Source organism: Hippopotamus amphibius, chromosome 1 (genome assembly GCF_030028045.1).
Source record: "Hippopotamus amphibius kiboko isolate mHipAmp2 chromosome 1, mHipAmp2.hap2, whole genome shotgun sequence".
Lineage (NCBI taxonomy): Eukaryota > Metazoa > Chordata > Mammalia > Artiodactyla > Hippopotamidae > Hippopotamus > Hippopotamus amphibius.
This window is the reverse complement of record NC_080186.1, coordinates 101,315,794-101,337,063: the sequence shown is the minus strand read 5'-3', so window position 1 is coordinate 101,337,063 and position 21,270 is coordinate 101,315,794. Positions and strand designations below refer to the sequence as shown.

The 21,270-nt window shown below is 48.7% G+C and overlaps 1 protein-coding gene across 3 annotated transcripts in view; it reads right to left on the bottom strand.

Moving 5' to 3' along the window:
* The window catches only part of VANGL1 (VANGL planar cell polarity protein 1), a 50,340-nt gene extending 30,470 nt beyond the window's left edge, over positions 1 to 19,870 (bottom strand). The window contains exons 1-4 of one of the 3 annotated variants that reach the window (XM_057719773.1): positions 19,752 to 19,870; positions 10,467 to 10,668; positions 7,926 to 9,018; positions 2,803 to 2,935 (exon numbers count right to left, since the gene is read on the bottom strand). In XM_057719773.1, coding sequence (XP_057575756.1) covers positions 2,803 to 2,935; positions 7,926 to 7,999 — 207 coding nt within the window. In that variant the 5' untranslated portion in view covers positions 8,000 to 9,018; positions 10,467 to 10,668; positions 19,752 to 19,870. Of the gene's footprint in view, positions 1 to 2,802; positions 2,936 to 6,482; positions 7,840 to 7,925; positions 9,019 to 10,466; positions 10,669 to 17,990; positions 18,091 to 19,751 lie in introns of those variants that run through there. The other 2 variants (XM_057719774.1, XM_057719775.1) reach the window with 2 other exon arrangements.
* Positions 19,871 to 21,270: the final 1,400 nt, after the last annotated feature.

The following is a 21,270-nucleotide window of genomic DNA, read 5'->3' as shown; positions in this document are numbered from 1 at the left end:
ACTAAGAGAGAAGTTACTGTTTAAGGTAACAGTCAGAAGCAACCACTACTCTCTCATTGCTGGTGGAAATATTAAGTGGTACAATCACTCTTGAGAACTGGTCTGGTAGTTTCATGTAAATGTAAATTTACATTTAACTATACAGCCCAGCAATTCCACTCTCAGGTTTTTACCCAAATAAATGAAAACATACGTCTACAAAAAGATTTATACAAGAACGTTCTTAACAGCTTTATTTTCATAATAGCCCCAAATGATGCAATCCAAATGTCTATCCATCAGGAGAAAGGATAACAAATTGTGGTATATTCATACACTAGAACACTATTCAGCAAAAATAAAAAAGAATGAGTTGCTGAAACACAGCAAAACATGGATACATCTCGAAGTTATTATGCTGAGTTAAAAAAAAAAAAAGTCCCAAACAAAAGAATATGATTCCGATTATCTTAAATTCTAAAACAGGCAAAACGAATTCACAGTGATAGAAATCAAAGCAGGGCTTGCCTTGGAGGGGCCTGGGGCAGGGACTGACTGGGCAAGCCTAAGAGAACTTTCTGGAGTGACAGAAATATATACCTTGATAGGAGTGTGGGTTACATGGGTTTATTCAGCTGTTACAACTTTTCTAACTGTACACTTAAGATCTGTTCATTTCTCTGTGTAAATTTACTTCCATTTTGGAAAAAAAGAAAAAAAGTCACAAGCATGGGAAGAAATAGCCATACATTCAAAGACCGACAACTTGCTTTAAAACATCGTGAGTTTACAGATTAGTAAAATAATTTACTTTGTAACACTCTTAGTGAAGGCAAATATTGGATTCCATGTTTTGTACTGGGTCTAATATTCAGTTGATGGTCAGTGTTGAAATAACGATCACTAGTATTGCGGTCATTTTGTTGACATAGCTGATTTAGCGCTCATCCTTTTTCCTGCCGAAGAGTTCATAACTAAATCCCCTGTTCATTTTAAGAATGTATGCACATCTGTGCCTAAAAAATGAAGATGTCCAAGGGTCTTCCCAAGCTTGAGGTCCTTAGAAGAGAAAGGATCTTAGTTCTTCTAACCCAATCCCCTGAATTTTCAAGGAAGAAACTGAGGCCCACAAAGGTTGTAAATGCTCAAAGTCAAGTCACGTAGCTGCTGAGAAGTACAGCCTCCAAATGCCCAACTCAATGCTTTTCCCTAGTGGAAACACCAACAGCTTGGCATCCCGGGTGCCTTTCTGAAGTGCAGCCTAGGAGAGAACTCCTGAGCCTGGAGGGAAGAGGGGAGGGGACCCCGAGTTCCGGGCCAGCCCCCTGTGCCCCGCCTTGGAGGCCGGAGTGCCGCACTCTCCCAAATACCTTTCACCCCATTTCAGAAACAAAATAAATGTTTTTAAAGTGAAAAAAACCCAAAACCAAACAAACAAAAAACCCCCCAAAACCCCCCAACAGCTTCCTAATGTAGCTTCCTCCTGAGGTACAAGATGTAGAGAAGATGACAAACGAAATGCCTTCACAGAAGGCCACCAGCACCGCTGAATTCACGTCCAGGAGGAAACTGACCCCTGCAGGAAATGTATTCTCCAGGTGCCTGCAGCACTCAAGGGAGGTCCAGTCTTAGGACTGGCCCCATCCATCCAACCATCCAACCATTCCTTAGACCCTCTGGCTCTCCATCCCTTCAACCATCCCAGAGCCAAGGCAGGCAGTGTAACAGTAAGGACTAAAGACAAACCCCACATTCAACCACAACTGCAGCCTTGGCTTCCAAGAGCATCTTGTGTGTGCTAAAGAATTCCAATTTCAGTCCATATTTCTGCTTATAAAGGCATACCTGTCTGTACCTGAAGGTACACACAGATACATGCTTATCTGTATGTTTACAGCTGTGCGGGTACATCTCAGTTTATTTGGGCCAAGGCTGGACATGCATATACTTCAAGAGGGTGTTGCAAACATGTTTCTGAGTATAGCTCAGATGTTCATTCAAATCAAGTGGACTGTGAGACAGTTTGGACCCAGAGAGAAGAGCATGCACAAAGTTTTTTAAAAATTTACAAATAGTCAAAATTTTAAAATTGGGTGATTTCACATAAAATCCTAATTTCCAACTTTTCTTAAATATTGCAAGACCCAGGAGCACTGAATTCCTGCATTCCTGTGCAGTGATAAGCATTCGGAGCTGAGGAGCTGCTACTCCCTGGGCAGAGGAAATGTATTCTCCAGGTGCCAGACTCCATCACTCCACGCCACAGCCCTGACACCGACATGCCACACAGCTTGCTACTTATCCCCAAGCTAGCCTATGTATGTTTGCCTCTTCTGGGTAACCCATGGCCTATTTCACTCACCTATGTTTCCCTAGCAGGCATCTCAGTGTACAGCCCCTGGTTTACTGAGGCTCTGTTTGGGCTGAGCGAACCTCTCTGCTCTCCTTCCCCATATGACTTAGGGTCTCTGGAGAGCAAGTTTCCTTTTCTCTTATACTGTTCTACTTTGGAATGAGTCCCCAGAGCCGGCAGCCTACAGCTTTCCCTTCCCTGCCCTGTCGTCGGCCTGGCTGGCTTCTTTTCAACACCATTCAAAGCAGGCCAACCAATCACACTTCAGAAGAATCCTCAAGCTAGCCAATGGTAGGACAGGCTGTCCTTAGACCAACAAGAAACCACAGGACATAGACAAACTAATTAAATGCTAGAAAAATAAAGATAAAAACCCAAGAGAACCTACTGCAACAAGACTTAGGAAAACATTTACAGAAAAGAGGCTTGATGAAGTGGCAGGGCACTTACAGACTGCCTTTGATCCTTACCTGGGCTTCCTCCGTCCGAGTAGAATCATTTGCCAACAGGGGCTCTCCGGTGGGAGCTTGAATGGTGACAGATTTTTCTGACCCTCTGCCATCTTTACTCTGGGTTGATTTGTGCCTCTCTCTATTTCTTTCCCTGAAAAAAATTAAGAGAATCAGCTCGCATATTTATGCCGTGTTAATTAACCCTCATCAAAACATGTTATAAATTTCATTTTGAATTTAAGAAAATTCTACACACACACACACACACACACACACACACACAGTGCCAATACCCACCCATCCCACCCCCCTGCAAGGAGTAAGCTGATCTTTACTCCTTACTTACTATTTTCTTTCGGCCACTCCAAGACCCAAAACAAAGAAGTCCTCCTCCTTAATCAACAATGATGATATTTTTTCAAAGCCTAACACTGTGAACTTTAGAATTTCTATAGGTAAGGCACACTTCATTGTAAAATTACTGATTTGACTTGACTATAATCTGCCTAAACTTATTTTCTAGGACTTTTTTTTAAAATTGGGACAACACAGCAAAATACTTAAGCTTTGATCTGTCCAAAAAAATCTGGGACACACTGTCAGCCTACACCTTTGGACATGAAGAGAAGAAAGGAAATCCTAAACCTACACAGAGAATCACTTACTTCTCATTCCTACAAATTCAAAACTAAAAGTCATTCTTATAGATTCTAGATGAACTTAAAGCACCCACAGAAATGGGCAAAAGCTAGAACAAATGACTCCAAGAGGTTCACATACATGGGTATGGGTGTGTGTGTGTGTGTGTGTGTGTGTGTGTGTGTGTGTGTGTGTGTGTGTGTGTGTGTGTCTGTGTTTTCAGGCCCCCTAAAGAAAGCAGGCTGCATCATTCTATCCCAGATGAACTTCCTGGATGGTCTTCCAGGGTGACTATGAAAGCACCCTGCTGTGGGTCAATGCTGAAATTACGAAAGGAATCAACCACTGTGCAAAGCCCAGGGGTTATGGCCTGGGTATTAACCACCTATGGAGACTGGCACCCCCAGCCCCAACTGTGAACAATCCTCCCAGGAGCCCCACCAAAGAAGCCCCTCTGTGGCTAAGAATAAGTTCCCTCAATCTCCAGCCCACAGGCCGCCCTGACATCAGTCCTCCTTCCTTCACTCAAGTGCCCTCCTCCCCAAGGTCTTCCAGGCAGGACAGAAGCATTGCACACACACGCACTACAGAGACAGACGGCAGGATTTCGGTTCTGCTCCTACTTGATGTGTGAGCTTGCACAAGTCATTCAACCTGCCAACTAAAGGATGTCACTCACCAGTGGCTCTAAAAGGATAAAGTCACTAGCCACTGCAGTCGCTGACCTTCAACACACCCTGAAAGGAGTTCAGGGCAGAGATCAGGAATGAGGCACTCTGCTCTGAGAAAACTGGCAGAACAGGCCTTCAGACAGACAATTCAGGAGAAAACTTTATGAACCCAATTTCTCCCATCTTCTCATTCCTAGAAGAGCACTAAAATCATTAACGGAGAAACGGAGACATCTGCTCCTCATGTCCAGCAGCAACCTTCTACCAAGATGTGCGCCTGACTGCATGTACCCACTTCATCAAGTCATATATATGCTGACCTCCCCCACGACCTCTTCAGAGTAGCTCCTCAGAGCTGCCTGAGAGCCTGTCTCCTGAGCTTCAGGCCTCAGGAAGCCCCAAATAAAAGTGAACTCACAGCTCTCACGTTGCGTGTTTTATTTTGGGGGACAAACCTCTGCAACCTCAGGTTCGTCCTCTGTGAAATGGGGATGATGACAGCACACAGATACAGGGATGGGAAATAATATGCAGTAGCTATTACTACTGCTGCTACCATCCGCACATGGCAAAGCACGGGGGCTTGATTTGGTGAAGCAGAGTATGTGTTCCTTGGAGAAAGATGACAAAGAAGCTTTTAACACACAATCAAACTCCCTCCCCCTGCACAGCATCTCTCCTACTAACCTACTACTTAGCTAACAAAACCACATGCAGGCTTCCTGGGGTCAAACTTCTGCCTTATCAATAACTCCCTAGGATAAGCCCTGGTTAATTCCTTCAAAGGGCAGGGAGGCTTCAGCTGTCCCAGAGATGCTTTCAGTGATAGCATCTCTAATCCCTACAGCGTAATTTGTCACTACAATCTACTGCTAAATTAGAGTCCAGAAATAGACATGTTCTGGTCAGCTCTGGTGTTTTATGTTAACTGGGCAACTAAGGAAACAGCAAAGAGGTTTTGTTTGTTTATTCAGAGGTGTCTCTCATCACCGATTGCTCCACTCCCCACCTCAATTTAGAGAGCACTTTACCAAGTGCTTTATTATATTAATCTTGTTCAATCCTAACAATAACCCTATGTGGTATTATTGTCCCCATTTTATAAATGAGGAAACTGAGGCTCACAGAGGTCAAGTGACTCCCCAAAGTCACAGTAAGTGGCAGAGCAGGGTGTGAACCCACCGCCTGCTATTCAGACCCACTACGCTGCACTGACTTGAAGAGCAACTGGAAGACGTTACAGCGCAAGGGCTCCTCACACTCTTTCTCGCACTCACGGAATCGGCCTTTGAAGCGACTGCTAGAAGTCATGACTGGACCGTGACCTTGGAGAATACAAAGCAGTGCGCCCAACACTCTGGGCTGCCAAAGACAACCACTTCAAAAGGACTCACTGTGAGAAACAATAAGCAACTTGGGAGAGATTTCCCATGTGTCTGGTCAGCCTTAAAATGAGCTGTTTAGACTAAGTCTGGAATCGCTGCTCCCCAGGGCCCCACCTCGGCCAGGCCAGACCGAGGCACCTCCTCTTCTTACTCAGTTTCCACTTTCCCTAACTGCTCTCACATCTATCACTGTCCTGCCATCTGCCAAGTCACGTGCTCCCCTAACCCATCTATCTCTTCACTAGTCCCACGGGTCAAATCCTGTGACAGCACAAATTCCACTGGAAATCAAAATTCTTTCATGGAGTGCCAATTCCTGCAGCCTGAACACTACCAGGGCCGACAGCGGGTAGGGAACCACCCAGGGCTGGAAACAGCCTCTCAGGGGCCAACCATCCCCCGACTCGACCCCGACTGGCCTAGCCTAACAGTCCCCAGAGGAGAAACGATCTCTACAATTCCCCTGGTAACACCAGAGGTACACCAGATAAGAGCCTATTACCTGATAATCCCAGGAAGGCTTCTCATCCTCCAAGCCCGAAACCCTAAACCAGTGCTTCTCAAACTTGAATGTGCAGACAAGCCACCTGGGGTGTAGATTAAGTACAGACTTGCTGGCCCCAGCCCCAGAGCAACAGTCCAGAGGGGAGAAACATCAGGAATCTGCCCTTGTCACCAGCACCCCAGGTGATTAGGAGGCAGGCGGTCTGGAAAATTTTGCCCAAGGCTCTCCCACCCAAGTGCTCCTCGGGGAGCAGGTTATTTGGAGCGACTGCTTAGAAATCGCCCTATTTGTGAACTGCCCTGTACACAGCAGGGGCTCAGTAATGGGGGCTGTGAGTGCATTGCTCAGCTACAAAATGTTGCCATGTACAGTGTGGCTTCTGTGCTAAAACAGCATTAAGTGGATGAAGCTGGGAGCAGGACTCAGGACAGTGCGTATCAGGGCCAGAGCCAAGAGCCTTCCATACACTGTCAAGTGAGGGGCCGATGGAACGCTCACCCCATCAACTCAACGTGGGCTGCGCGTCGTGCTGGTCCTTGTCAAGGGAGCAAGACCTGTTGTACAGCTTTTATAAAAATCACTGGTCCTGAATTACTGCTCTGGGAAGGCCTCTGAGCCTGGACGACACAAAGAAGTCCAACGAAAATGCTGTCATCCAGTGCTTTCAAGCATGCAGAGCTAAGAGCCCAGTACGGCTGCCGCTTCACTGCAGCGGTATCCAAACATTCATCCCCAGAGCTCCAACTGCTGTGCTGTCGAGGACGTGCCAAGAACCCTCCGGGAGAGGGCCCCCCCCTCCCCAGCGGTAAAGACCATCAGTTCACGGTGTCTGTGAGAAACAGGAGACAGGGAGTAGGCTGCCAAAGCACTGAAAGGGTTTTGCAAACACACGCACTCTTCGTGTTTTTCCAACTCCACCCGAGTTTTCCGGATCATCTACGCACCTCTGCTGGGCAGGTGTGTCAGCCAGAGGAATCCTTGTATCTTTATCTCTGAGCCTGTCTCCATGCATCATGTGTCCGTATGAGTAAAGATAAGTCAGGGGTGGGGGGCAAGCAATCACGCGCTGGAGGCCTGGGCATGTGTCTGTACCTGCATGTGTGTGCGTGCGTAATGCACGCACTCAGGCGATTCTACAGCGGAGCCCTGGGGGAGCCGCTGTAGAGCCCCTCTCACTCCGGCCAGGATCCCTGTCGATTCCCAGACCATTCCCGCTTACAGTCAGCATTTCCTGGGAAGATGATTCTGCTCTATTTCTGTTGTTTGTCTATTTCTATTTGGGGAAAGCTGGCCCCACCGGTTACTCCTCCCTTTCCTTCTCTACCACCACCCACGACCTGTCCTTTCTGTCCACTGACTGCAACTGCCGGGACCTGGCTGACTGCTTCCTCTCGGCACGGCCTCGGGTGGGAGGCTGGGCACGGCGCAAACTGACTCTGACGTGGCCTTGGAACAAAAGCATGGATCCCCCCACCGCTCAGGCAGCCTCTTTTGGACAATGCATTTTAGCACACTAGTCACATGGCCTACCCTCCGCTCTTTTTTCCCCACCAGTCACTCCTGCGGCTCTCCACCCAGCACAGCCCAGCTGGGAAAGCATGGCTTCCAAAGAAGCAACAAATGGGGCCTGAAACCTGAGAGTCCCCACCAACCTTCTAACTTCAGGCAAATAATACTGTCCCTCTGCATCTCAGTTTTACCACCTGTTGAATGGAGGTCCCACCTCCCACTGTTCTGGGACTGCTGCGAGGATGGGGGATAATGACCAAGGGGTCTAACAGGCACTCTCAAACTGGTACGGGACGGTTTGTATTGAAGTCAGGGAGCCAGTGCTCCAAACCCAAAGGTCAGGCGAGGGCGACTGGAGTCTGCACCGTTTTCCCAGCAAGTGAACTGGATACCCTCTGGAGATGGCAGGTATCACAAAACCAGACTACTAACCTCTTCGTTAGAAAAGAGTCACTTGTCATCTGCTTGGAACCCAGCCAGTCCTCCAAAGATGATCTCGGTGTCATCAGGCGTATCAAGTTTGCTGCCCTGTATTATTCCTCTCTGACAGTTCTCCTAAGGTTCCCAAAGAGCAAGCTCCCTCTCCTCTCCTACTCGGCCGTTCAAATTCCCAACAAGTCCCTGAGCAGGGCAGCCTTCACAGGGCCACTCCTGGGTGATACGGTACGGCCGAGGCCAGGGCATGCCTGTGGAGCGCCACTATCACTGCACAATACTCTTTACACCCTGACAAAGGACTCCCAGCACCTACTATCTACAGATGACAACCTCTGCCCCACCGTCACTATGCCCTACAGGGCTGTTTGTCAGGGAATCCATCTCAGTGGCTGTTGTTTTTCTAAAGACGCCAGGGAGGGCACCTATAAATCTCGAATGGTCATCTCTCACCCCGAGCTCTTCTGAGCAGGCATTCAGCAACATCCTCACTTAAATTACTAAAGGTCTCCGCTTGTAATATCATTTGCCAAGTACTTTCCACAGGGGTCTGCACGCTGTTTTCACTGAAAGTTAGTCTCTTAAAGTTACCACAAGAGCTCTGCAGTGTCAATTTCTGGGGGCCCCAAGGGGCCTGAGGAAACAGCAGAGCAGAGCAATGACAGTTGCGACACGACTTGTAGATAAAGGAGGCCAGAGATGGTTCCTCCTCAGAACACTGCAAGGCTCCCCCCTCTACTCATCTCCAAGCACCAGGAGAACCCCAAATTCCCACTCCACGCATCACAGTGTAGGATCGGGAAGCTTGGCACACTGACAAGGGAACTGCTTTTTCCAGATTAGATATTTTTAAACAGCTGTTTCTGCTTTTTTAGAACGAATCTGATATGTTTACCCATTGATTGAAATTTATGATTAAATATTTCTCACCAGAGGGTCCTGACTTTCTCAGGATCTGGGCTCTGGCACGTTACTTTAGACCTCCCTCAGCAACCCTGCTTTCTGTTTCCCATGCTGACTAGAAAGCCTTGCCTAGGCCCCAGCACAAGCTCATTTACCTCTTTTCCACAGATTGTTATGACGATAAGAGCTATATGTGAAATTCAGAAAAGAATTAAAGTTTAAAGAAAAAAAACACAACTATAATCCCAATAGTCCTACACCTAAAGACAAGCATGGTCAGTCTGTTACCATTCATCGCATCATAAGATTATGTAACTATTACAATGTACAAAGTTTGGAATCTTGTTTTTTAATAACATGGCTTCATATATATTTTCTCATGTTATTAAATAATCTTTGAGAGTCTTTTACAATCTTTTATTCTATTTGTATTTTTAACCACAAAATATGCAGTTGTCAAAGAGTGAACAAGTACAGGACAATAAAGCATAAATGAAAGTTCCCATCAGTCCCCATCCCATGTGGACCCCTTCCCTGTGGAGGACTACTTCCGGCAGCTCGGACACTATCCTTCCAGACCCCTTTCTGCCTGTGTACATCCACATGGGCTCGCAAGTAAGTCAATTAGATATCCATATCGTATTGCTGGTTTACAAAACAAAATCCTGCTCTGCATTCAGCTACTTGCATGGAGAACAGCTCAGCCAGGGAAACACCACTACAACCACCATTCCCAACCCTCGCAGGGCTGTGACCACAGGTGGACCTTTGGGCTGGGGCCAATGAGGGCCTTTAAATGTGGTGCTAAAATGCCAGGGCCACTGAGAGCATTAATACAGCCACTAGTAAGTGACCTACGATGTGCTGTGTTAGGTGCTTCACGTGCATTATCTCATTTAATTCTCTCAACAGCCCCGCTATACCCATTTCACAGGTGAGGGGTCTCAGTAAGAGGCAGCACTGCAATTTTACCAACTGCACTCTTCACCAGTACAGTAGCGCCTCTTCACTCCCTCATTTCCTCGTTTCTCCCCTCATCATCCTGCAGGTCAGTAATACGCAAGCCCTACGAACACCAGTGCAGACCTGTTCGTGCCTCACAGAGGAGGGGAAATTTGGTCCCCATCACTCAGGTCGGAGTTTTCAAAACCCAGGCCAGTTCACTGGGAAGACCAGTCAGAGAGAAATAAATAAGGCGCCGGGCCAATCCTGCCACCTCAGTGGATAAGCCTCACGGCAAGCGCCTAATGGACCATGAGAAGCGGCAAATTAACACTTTTTCGTTTTTTAAACTTTCACTTTTCATTCCTGGTAAAGCTTTGGGAGAACTGTCATCGATGAGAAGTACTTAGCAATGAAAAATATTTCTACTGAAAGGAGAAACTTTAATTTAAAATCAATTGTGAGAAATTAAGGTCATCAACTGTAATGGTGGCTATAAAATGTAAACTGGTGGTGGAGTTCCTCCCAACGCCTGGTAAAGGCTCTGAAAGCTCAGCTTCTCAAGCACCAGCGGACTGAACCTCCAGCTCCAACCACCCTGCAGGCGGACTGCTTGAAAGTGAGTCCAGGAAGCCTGAGTAACCTGCAAGTCTCCCCCCAAGGAAAAAGTGGAACAAGCAATCGCTTACGTACCCTTGTCTGTGAGATTTTTTCGAATGACTTGAATAGTAAGAATATCCAGAATACGTGGATTCGGTATCCATAGCAATGGAGAGCTTGCTCTTGCTGAAGGAGCAGGTACTGTTTCTCTTTAGAGGTAGAGAATTTCACCTACTGGACTCCTCAGACCTCAAAGGGCCTGGGAATCAAAGTCACTCTTTGACAGGAACAAATTCTGGGAAAACAGGAAAAAAAAAAAAAAAAGATATCAATCTTCAAAGCCAAACTCAAGGGGCTGGAAGAGAAATGACAGTAGAAACCTCCTCCCTAGGCTCTCTCTTAGGGAACAAGTGAGCAAGGGTGAGGCTCCTGAGTGCCAAATGCTCCACTCAGGCAGCAGCAAGCTTGCCCAGGTGTCTGGGAGGGGGACAGGTGGGTGCCGGGCAAGCCAAACCCCACCGCAGCAGTGGGAAACTGGAGGTGGGAGAGACCTGGCCCTCGGCCATCTCCCAGACACAGCCCAGCCGGCCTGGCATCCCAGCCCTAGACACCATGCCCAGCCCCCACTGCCAGTGTGCTGGCTATAAAACAATACCCAGGGAAGCAGCTTTTAAGGGATTTGCTCATAGTTTCCGAAAGCCAACGGGGAAAAAAAAAAAGTTCTCAATCTATTTAATCCAGGAATCCAAACTCCTGAGAATTTATCTCAAGGAACTAATTTCTATTTTTAAAAGAAAAACTATTATTAGCACATTACCTACAATAGTGAAAAGCTAGAAACACTCTCAGTGCCCCCCAAACAGAGGAATAGGTAAGGGAAACATGATTCATCCACCCAAAGAACTCTTGTAGAGCTGTTTAAAATGATAATTACAAGAACAGAAATTTGTATGATATACTGATAAATTTAAAAAGCAGGCTACATACAACATTGTAGATAGACACGGAAATCTACATTTCAGTTACAATCACATAAAATCACTTATGTAAGGACGAGGATGAGGGAACATCAGAAAACGAAAGCAGGTGATTTATTAATTGCAGGTTCCTGGGTCTTTCCCCACATTTTCATTATATATTGCTATGCAATAAAAATAAATTGGAAACACTTCCAAGTACATTCCTGAGCCTCACATGCTAAACCTTTATTTCAAGAAAAAGGAGTTCAGCACCCCTCACCCCAGAGCTGGTGGGGTGAGCCCTGTGCTGGGCTCCTCCTTCCAGCACCCTGCCCCTGGAAGCTGACACAGCTAACAGAGCCAGTGAGATCAGTGTGAAGAAAAAACAAAGAAGCTGCAAATGCCACACCTCTACCCCCACCAGGAGGAGGTCAAGGGTCCTCAGCAGGGACCTGCCCATCTGGAGGGAGTCACCCACACACCCCCAACTGGCCAACACAGCCCAAGCCTCAGCACCACCCAGGCTGCGTCTGCCCTTGTCATTCATTCCCTAGGGTCTGTCACCCCGGGTTAGCCTCCCTCGTCCTGATGTCCTGACTCATTATTTCATGTCTGCTCTCCTGCAGGAGCCCAAGGTGAGCAGTGGGGAGACCTGGGGTCTAGCCAGGGCTCCTCAATGTCAAGTACAACCTGGGGTTGAGCCTTGATTTCCTCACCTGTCAAATGGGGATAAATCTAGCAGCCATGGACCTCAAGGGGTTGATCCGGAGATATAAGCTCATACAGTATTGGGAGCTGGATTCCAACCCCAGGCTTTACTCGCCTGTTAGCTATAGGGCCTCAGTCAAATTATTAAACGTCTCTGAACTCACATCTGTAAAATGTGAATAAAAGGGCTCATGTGAGAAACAAGCTACAGCTGTGACCGCTCCCAGCATCAGCTCCAACACGCGCTGGATAAGGGGCCTCCGGGGTTATCAGGAATCCCGTGACTGGTCCCCAACCTAGAGGCTCCCCCTGTCCCTCTCAGTAAGAGAAAGGCTCAGAAAGGAGCAGCGCCAGGCAGGTGCCTGTGTTCACCTCCCCACCCGAGGCTCACCTGTGGCCAGACAGCGCCGGGCTCACACCCCAGTCCAGTCCCCGGCTCATTAACTAGCTGTGTCCCCCTCGGGGCCTCAGGTCTCCTCATCCGTAAAATGGAAATAAGGCAGCCTATTTTGTGGGATGACTTTAAAGAATCAATGTGGGAAAAAAAACTGCTGTGGGCATTTTTAAAATATGTTAGTTTTGCTCCTGGACCTATCTCCACGTTTCTAGAAGACTTCAAGAGCTGGCTCGTCTCTTTTTTTCTCGCTACTCTGCCTCCCAGCATGTTCAGTAACAATTTCAGGGAACTTTCAGCACCTTAGACTCTCACTTCCTTTCTGCTCTGGGCTGTGCTGCTTGTTCTGCTTCATACCTGGCAGATGTCAGCCTCAGGAGATGAGCCAAGATCTCCAGACAGGCCCTGAATGAGCCTCTTTCCCTGAAGGCCCTTCACCCAGCTCTCTGCTGACCTGCAGGTTCTAACACCCAGCTGCCCGGCCCAGAAACCTGACTGGCGCCTTCTACATCCAGAATTGACTGTCTATAACGTTTATACTTTTTTCTGCCCTCCAACTCATAAGTCAATTCTCCTTTCCATCCCAGCTTCTAGCTACTCCTGGCTAAATGCTGCTGGGGTGTCTCAGAGGCAGGTGGCCCAGGCCCCGAAGACCCGGCTTATCCTGTTCACGCTTCCTGGCCATGACACTGTGGGGCACACACTTACCTCTCTGAGTTTACCTCCCCGTGCCCACCAAGTAAAATGAGGCCATTTAATATGATCTCTTCCTGGGGTTGTTGTAAGCATTAAAGGAAACTTCCAAAATAAAGCCTCTGGCACATGCTAACCCAAGTGTCATTCCCCTTCCCCTGCTGCAAGAGGACATCATCCTTCGACCTCATTAAATCCTCCGGCCATCCAGTAAGGCAACTCCAGACATGTCCCTCAAAGGAAATCATGGCCTCCCAAATGCTCTTTGGAGGAAGGCTTCACCTCCACTCCACCGGCTGCCCTTGTCTGGTTTCTCTCCCACAAGTCCTGCTTTACTTATCAAAGGGGTGGCCTGTACATGCTGCCATTCCCTCCCTCTTGTCGCCCCAATCCTCCATCCGCGACACTCCCCTGAAACAGCTCTAAATGGGCCAGAGGTTGGCAGGAGCCAAATTCAAAGGTCCCATCCTTGTCCTCCTTCCCCCAGACCTTCTTATCCCATGTACTCATGCATCCATTTCCACGTTTAGTGGGGCTAGGAGAGACCTGCTCGGCAATGCTGAGGGCACGGCAGTGACGGTACACAGCACCTGGCTGCCCTCGCAGAGCGCTCTGCTGCCCGTCCTCCTCCGATGCGATGGTGTTCATGCTACTACGTCTCCAACACGCCTTCCCCTCGCCCTCATCAAGTTATCCCTTAAGACTCGGAACTCACCATCATTCTCCTCCATCCATGGATTTACTGTAGGATAAGCCCCTTGGAGACAGGAGCTACTGTTTACCTACCCCAGGATACACGGAACATAAGAGGTACCCAACAAATACTTACTGAAAGGCTAAATTCCCAGTGCACGTTTCCTACTCGGATGCCTCTTGCTCCACTTGGGATTATCACCACCTCGAGATGCTCTACGGTATCCTAGCCTATTCTTTTGAATCTCCTCCACTGGGGCCACGCAGACATCCTACTAACCCTATAGCGCCAACCCTGTGCTCTCTCCCCACTTCATCCCACACATTCTACTGTCACTAAGTGCCCTCTGTCCCCTGGCAGCCACCCCTCACTCCCCCAGTTCTCAGCCACCCGCCTCCTCCAGGCTCCATGGACACAGGACTAAACTATTACCAAGCCTGCAGGTTTCCTTACAGAATTCAGTCTCTACGGAGCTCAGGCCCCTTCTGCGTCACACTGTCTCTATCAGAGCTATTGATTTGCGTCCGAGATCTCAGTGAGGATTAAGAAGCAGCAACCAGAGCCAGATGGACAAAATCCAGAGCAAACTCATTTCGAAAGCCAATGTAAGAGCTTCGATATAGTTCACAGAAAAACACATCCTGAAGCTTATCATTGCAGCAATACATTTACAAGATAATTCCTTTGTATGCACAAGAAATTAGCAGGACTCAGATAAGGTCAGAGGGATGCCTTATCAGGAAGATAATAAAGTAATGAAAAGGAATCAGGTTCCCTGGGTAATAAACTGATAGGCTGCTGCACTGGCCCAAATGGGACAGGGTCATATAAAAGTGTAAATGTGGACCCTGGAATCTGGAATTGTCCCCCACCACACTGACCCCTGACATGACCCGGACTGTGCCTGGCCCTGGCTGGGCAGCAGCCAGAGTGATCTGTCAAATCATGATGTGGATGTCACTTCCCTGTTTAAAACCCTTCCATGGTGTCCCACTGTGCTTCGAATAAAACTCAAATTCCTTCACTTGGTCTGCCAGGCCCTGCCCACCCCTCCAGCTGGGCTTTCCTTCTCGACCTGAGGTCCTCTAAGGCACCAGGCTCTCTGCAGCCTCAGGGTATCCGCTCTACTCAGTCTTCCCCCTCCTCATTTTGCCCAGTTTCTACTCATCCCTCTCAACTGAAATACAGCTTCTTTCAAGAGGCCTTTCCTGATCCTCTGGTCTCAACTGGCCCTTTCCCAGCTCACTATACTTCGCCTTGATGTCCCAATTTCCAATTACACAGGGACTGCCTCCTGTAAAGACATGAAGCTACACAAGGGCAGGGGCCTCTTTCACTACTGTCTTTCCAGCTCCCAGAGTACAACAGTAAAAGTGTGCTGAATGAAGGAAGGGTTTTGGTGGCAGATCTCAGGACGTGGAGGCTATAGATTCACTGTGGAAGAAACCTTAGAGGTTGTCTATTTTAAATCCCCAGTTTTACAACTGAAGAAAAAGATGCAGAGGTTACATTCCACAGGGATATCTAAACCACCAGGAGTGGAGCGGCCCTCGCAGGGCTGCTTGCACAAGTCTCACTCAGCGGCAAAGGTTATATTCCAGACACGCTTTTTGTAAAAATCGGCATCAGTCCCTGCCTCCCCCCTGCCCTCCTGCCCCTCATCCCGGCCGGGCTGCAGGCACTGCTTGGGTGTGAGCTGGAGGCAAACACCAGGATAGGGCTAGAGTTTGTCGAATCGCATCTCACGAAGGCAGGCGGGCAGTGTTAACACAGGTGCAAGAGCACTTCTGACTGAGTGGCAGCACCTTCAATCTGGAATTCCCCGGCAAAAATGTCAGAGAATCTCCTTTACCGCCCTTTATTAAGAGCAAAGTGGGGATCAGTGGCCTCGAAGAGAATCTGCCCCTAAAGTCATGTTCACACACATAAAATATACCTGACTCCTACTTAAAAGGAAAACAGTGTTCAGAAAATTATATGAGGGAAATGATATATTATGGTAATGACAGTGGTAAACATAAGCTAACCTTCTCAGAAAAGGAAATTATAAAAACATCAACAGCTCTGCCTAGAGCTATTAAGTAATTAAGCGAACCTGGGTTTGGAGGGTAGAAAGTTACCCTGCAAGGGGTGCAGAGACACAGGCTGAATTTAAAGAGACTTTCGGCTCCTTCTGCAGTGGATATGTTTCCAAGGGAAAGAGGTTTCTGCTGCAACTGTGTTTACATAGACTGTGCACATTACTTTGCATATTTGATTCATATCATATATATAATTCTAAAGGGTTTACACCATTTATTAGTTTTATTGTTTTCAAGTTAACATTTGTCTCAAAGGACCCATTTTTTAATTACATGGCACTCAAGGGAAAAAGAGTAATTTAGATAATTTTGTTTAGAGTCAACTTTTCTTCTACAGAGGACAAGCAATGAGCACGGGTTCTGAAGTTAGATGGTTACTGTTCAAATCCTGGCTCTGCTACTTATCAGCTGGGTGACCTCAGATTAAGTTACTCAACCTTTCTTTGCCTGTTTCCCTAATTATAACAACAGAATTATATTTCACTTACCTTATAGGCTCAAGGTGAGTAAGAGATCATTTATAATCATTCAGACTAGTGTCTAGCACAGGGTAAGCACTCACAACTAGTAGGCATTATTACTTAGTAAAGTTAAATTCCTTCCATTGGAAACAATACCTTTGTAAGGCACATGACTTACGTATCAGTTTCATTAAACTTACGTACATTTCTTTTCGTCTATGTGAGTCTACCTTTAAAGAATACCATTATCTATGGTTAACTAACTTATAGATTTCCATTCTGTTCCTTGCAGGCCTTCTTTTACTGTTCCCAGGCAGGAAGTGAATATCTGAGAAAGCTCTGTGTGTTTTATTGGGTTTATCTGGAGGACCTCAGGGTTGTAAGACAGGGTGGGAAGAAGTGTTTTGCTGCATTTGTGGTCTATGAACCATAACACATCAACCAGGCCACCGATGTGGGGATCAAGGGACTGTGGCATTTGCAACAAACCCAATGATTCTTTCATTACAACAGGGTTCTTATAAATAAGTGATTCTGGGCCACTATTCACAAGGAAAGAGAACGTCAACCTCATTTTACCTGTCTTGGCAATGATTTCAACTCACCTTCCCAGAATAACTGCTCTTGGCTCCAGTCATCTATTACCTCTGAAACACCCCTAGCAGCTGGGTATAGATTTCCAAAAGCTGTGAATGGTTAATGTGTCTGGAGGTCTTACGATGTATGTTTGTTTTCAAGTAACCCCCATGTCCCCTGCCAGATTTTTAAGCGTCAGCAAAATACATTTCATAAGTACCACCTCCTGTGTAAATCCTGTGGAGCCGGTCCAATGACCGTTATCCAGTAAGTGGGATTCAGAAGGACACTGATGGAGACAGACCTCAGCTGAACATACATGCACCTTTTTATCAGGCTTCAGGTGAGACCAAAGCCACTACTAGAAACATGTCCAGCCCCATGTCCACCTCATTCTGTCATGCCTTCTGGAAAATGGCTCAGTATGGTGCCCATACACAGCTAGTCCCCCAGCCATGGCTAGTTCGCTTTACAGAGAGACGAGAGCCATAGTAATCTCATGGCTCACAGTTAATCGAGTGCTTCCTATGTGTTAGGAACTGTTTTAAGTGATTTGCATGTAATATCTTACTTAATCCTCAGAACAAGCCTCACAGGGGAGAAAAATATGAATTTCAGGTTACACTTAAAACCAAGGTCACGCACCAGGTAAGTGCTGGAGCAGGGCCTTGAACTCTGAGAGTCTAATTATAGAACCTGGGCTCTTAACTACGGAAACTATACAGCAATGTAGCAATTACCAGAATTGTTTATTTACAGAGAGGAGGGTCGGCAACAATCATAAATTGTCCCAAACCACACATAACGCATAAAGAATTCTGCAATTTCAACTCCTACTTACAGGTTCAGTTCCCAAGCATTGTGGGGCGTCCAGGAGAAAAGAAATGAATCTGAAATAGTTCTAACTCCCAAGGGGCTCAAAGCCCAAAGGTGGAAACTTCCTATTAAAATACAACATGATAAGTGCCCACGCAACCCAAGTGCTGCTGAGGTCTGGGGTAACAAGCAGGGTGTGTGTCTGTGTGTGTTAGGGGGATGGATGGGAGAATACCTTTCTCACTCAATCCTTGTTCATTCTTCAATGGACCAGGGTGACGTGGCATTGCTGCTTGGTCTGGAAACCTTCCTTTATGGGTTCATCCTTTTGCTCAAATATACAAGGCAATAAAAATGTACCACGTGGCCTTACAAATATGCCATTCTCAAAATTCTCCCATTTTACTTACAAATTAAGTTGCAACCAGGTTACACTGCCAACACTGTAACAGTGAAAATTTCACACTAGCTGTTTCACTAATTATATTGAGAGACACCAAAGTCTGGGAATGCTAAATGTTCATGGATAGGTGAAGAGTGTTATTTCTTTGAAGTGGAGAGTAAACACTTTCCTTCCACAAATCAAAGCCCCAACTATATCACACTGATTTAATTCAACTCTAAAAACTCTAATTAGTGGTTACATAAAATGACTAATTACATCTCCCTGGATTCAGACAGTTTCTGCCATCTCACTTAAAGAGCCTAGGAGCTGTGTAATCAAACAACCCACCCACTGGAAGGAGAATGCTAATTAGCATTGTTGATTGGTGACACAAGTTATAATATTTTTCCAGCAACCCTGTAAAATTTATAATCACTTCAGTGAAAATGCCAGATTCTTTACAGCTTGCTAGCTTTTGGAATAAGTGTCTAAAAATACATGCATTTCCAACCACAGCCCCCCAAAAGGGGCTTAGCAAAATGCACGTGCCAGAATCATCAAAATAAAGCGCTCTAACATCTCTTAACAAGCAGCTAAACGAGCTCACAGCACCTTCTCGAGGTGGGCTTTATACCTGGTTTGAGGCTGTGAAAACTGAGCCACAGATTTCTCGGCTCCAAGTCTCACTAGCTCATCCTCCCCGGCCGCCAGGCCGCGGCTCCGCCCCACTCCTGCCTCAGCCACCAACGCGTTTAAATTTTTATACAGCTTCACACTTCTCTGGATGCGTTTGCTTGGGGCAGTTCAGAGCCTGCAGGAGGAAATGAGGTCCTGCCGGTGGCGAAGGCTGCCGCGGTGCGGTGAGATCGCCTCCAACCGGGACGCCTCGGGCAGAGACGAGCCGGGCGCCTGCCGCTCCACCCCGGCGTTTTTGAAAGTAAACTCCTACCTGCCTGTTGCGCTCTCCGACGCGCAACCGGACTCGCCCCCGCCCCCACCCCCCCACGCCTCCAGGGCCGGTTCCATTCTGTAAGCGAGGTGGCAACACAGGCCAGCTCTGTGCCGCTTTCTGGTCCGGGGCTGGGCGGGCCCCCGGACGCCGGCTGTTCCCGGGTCGAGCCCCGCGGCGGGGTGGCAACTGCGGAGCGCGCCCGGCTCCCGGGGAGCGCAGGGCGGCCCGGCCCCCGCCCCGCACGGCCGGTCCCACCGCCCGGGTGCCTGCAGGAACGCTCGGCCACTCCCCGCCGGCCGGGACGCGCACCCCAAAGTGCAGCCAGGGGAGAAGGGAGCGTCCCAGGCGTGGGGAGGGAATGCCCGGACCGAGGAAGTGGGGTGCGCGGGGAGCGCGGCGCCGGGGCGGGAGGGGCGCACCTCGCGGGGATGGGAGAGGGGTGGGGTCTCGGGAAGCACGGCTTGGGCTGCGGTCCGTGGGAGCGGAGGGGGCTCCTGGCCACGGGCGGGCGGAGGGCAGTGAACCGGGGTCTGAGTCCGGAGTGGGGCTGCGGGAGGAGGACGCAGGGGCTCGCGGGGTCCCGGGTCCGGGTGGGGGCGTCTCCCCGCGGGAGGTCTGCGCCCCGCGCCCGCCGCCCCCGGCCTCTCGGCGGGACTCACCTCCGCGCCGGCCGTGCGGGCTCCGCGGCCCGCGGTCTCGGCTCGCAGCGGCCCCGGCTCTGCGGCCTGCGCTGGGCTCCTGTAGAGGCAGAGCCCCGCCGCCGCTGCCGCCGCTGCACTGCTGCTTTCCGCTTCCTGTCCCGGCGCCGCCCCGCAGCCCGAGCCCAGCCCTGCGAGCCCGGCGCGGCCGCGAGCCAAGAGCAGCGAGCGCGGCCGGCCCCGCCGCGGGCCCTGCCCACCTGCAGCGCAGGGCGGGGCCCGGCCCGTGTCTCCCCCAGCCCCCAGGCCCTCCGCCCCCCGGACACACACACACTCACACTTAAACACACACACACCCCCGCGCAGGCACACTCGTACTCAGACCCCAAGGGCTGACCACACACACACACACACCACAAACACATGGTCAGGGATTGACCCCCACCCAGCACCCCAACATCCTTGCACGCTCAAGCTTACACACTCATGCACACACAGACTCACAAGCATGCACAAATTTCAAGCCCGTCTGCCCCCGCTGGAGCCCCAACACATATATTTGCACAGCAGCCCAGGGACTACCCCCCATACACACCCACATACACACTCACAGACACGTATTTCAAGAACTAGCCCACAAATATCCATATATACCCACACATCAACCCACATACACACTCACACTTAAACTCACATGCAGCCCAGGAAAGGACCGCACGTATAACCATACACACCCAGACCTGGGATAGGCCCCCAATGCTAACACTCCCCCTCCTCCTCCCTTTAATAGTGGTCACTGCCCCCCGACCCCAGTCTCCCAGAAACTACTAGAAGAGCACACCTCTGAAGGCAGGCAGGTTCCAATCCTGATTCAATCAGGTCTACTTGTGTCTAAGTCTTTGTTTCCTGGTCTGAAAAGCAGAGAGGAGATAAAGCCAGCCTTGCGGGGTAGTGGTGAGGACTGTGAAAAGTGGCTGGTGCCCAGTAGGCAGTGAACGGTTGCCAGCTATTTTCATATGAATATTTGCACTCTTCTTACTTAGTTGTCTTGTGTGGGTGGGTAGGGTTAGGAATCCATGTGGAGAGTCTGGAATCTGGCTGCGACCCAAAGCAGCTTACAGGCAGGGCTCTCCAGTAGAGATGACGTATAATGAAGTAGTGTGGGTGGTGTGGTGGGGAAACACACCACTGCAGAACTAGCCTTGGGAAGGGAACTTTAGCCCCCAGAGCCCTCACTCTCCCCTCACTACCTCTTCCCCATCCTCCCTAGTCCCCATTCTCTCTCATGTATATTCTATTTTTTGACGACATTATACATTCAATGTAGGTGATCTTCATGCAGTCTCATCCAGCCACCAGGCTTACTGCTCACTCTTGGCCGTGTAAGACATCTGCCCCTCCCCCTCATCAACCTCTTACCTGTCTCCTGAGGGCAGCCAGCTTCCTAAGGGTAAAGTCTGTGGTCTATCCACCTGAAGCAGTGCTCAGGTGCAGAAATGTAGAGCTTTATAAAAATATGTCTCTTTCATCTTTAAAATGT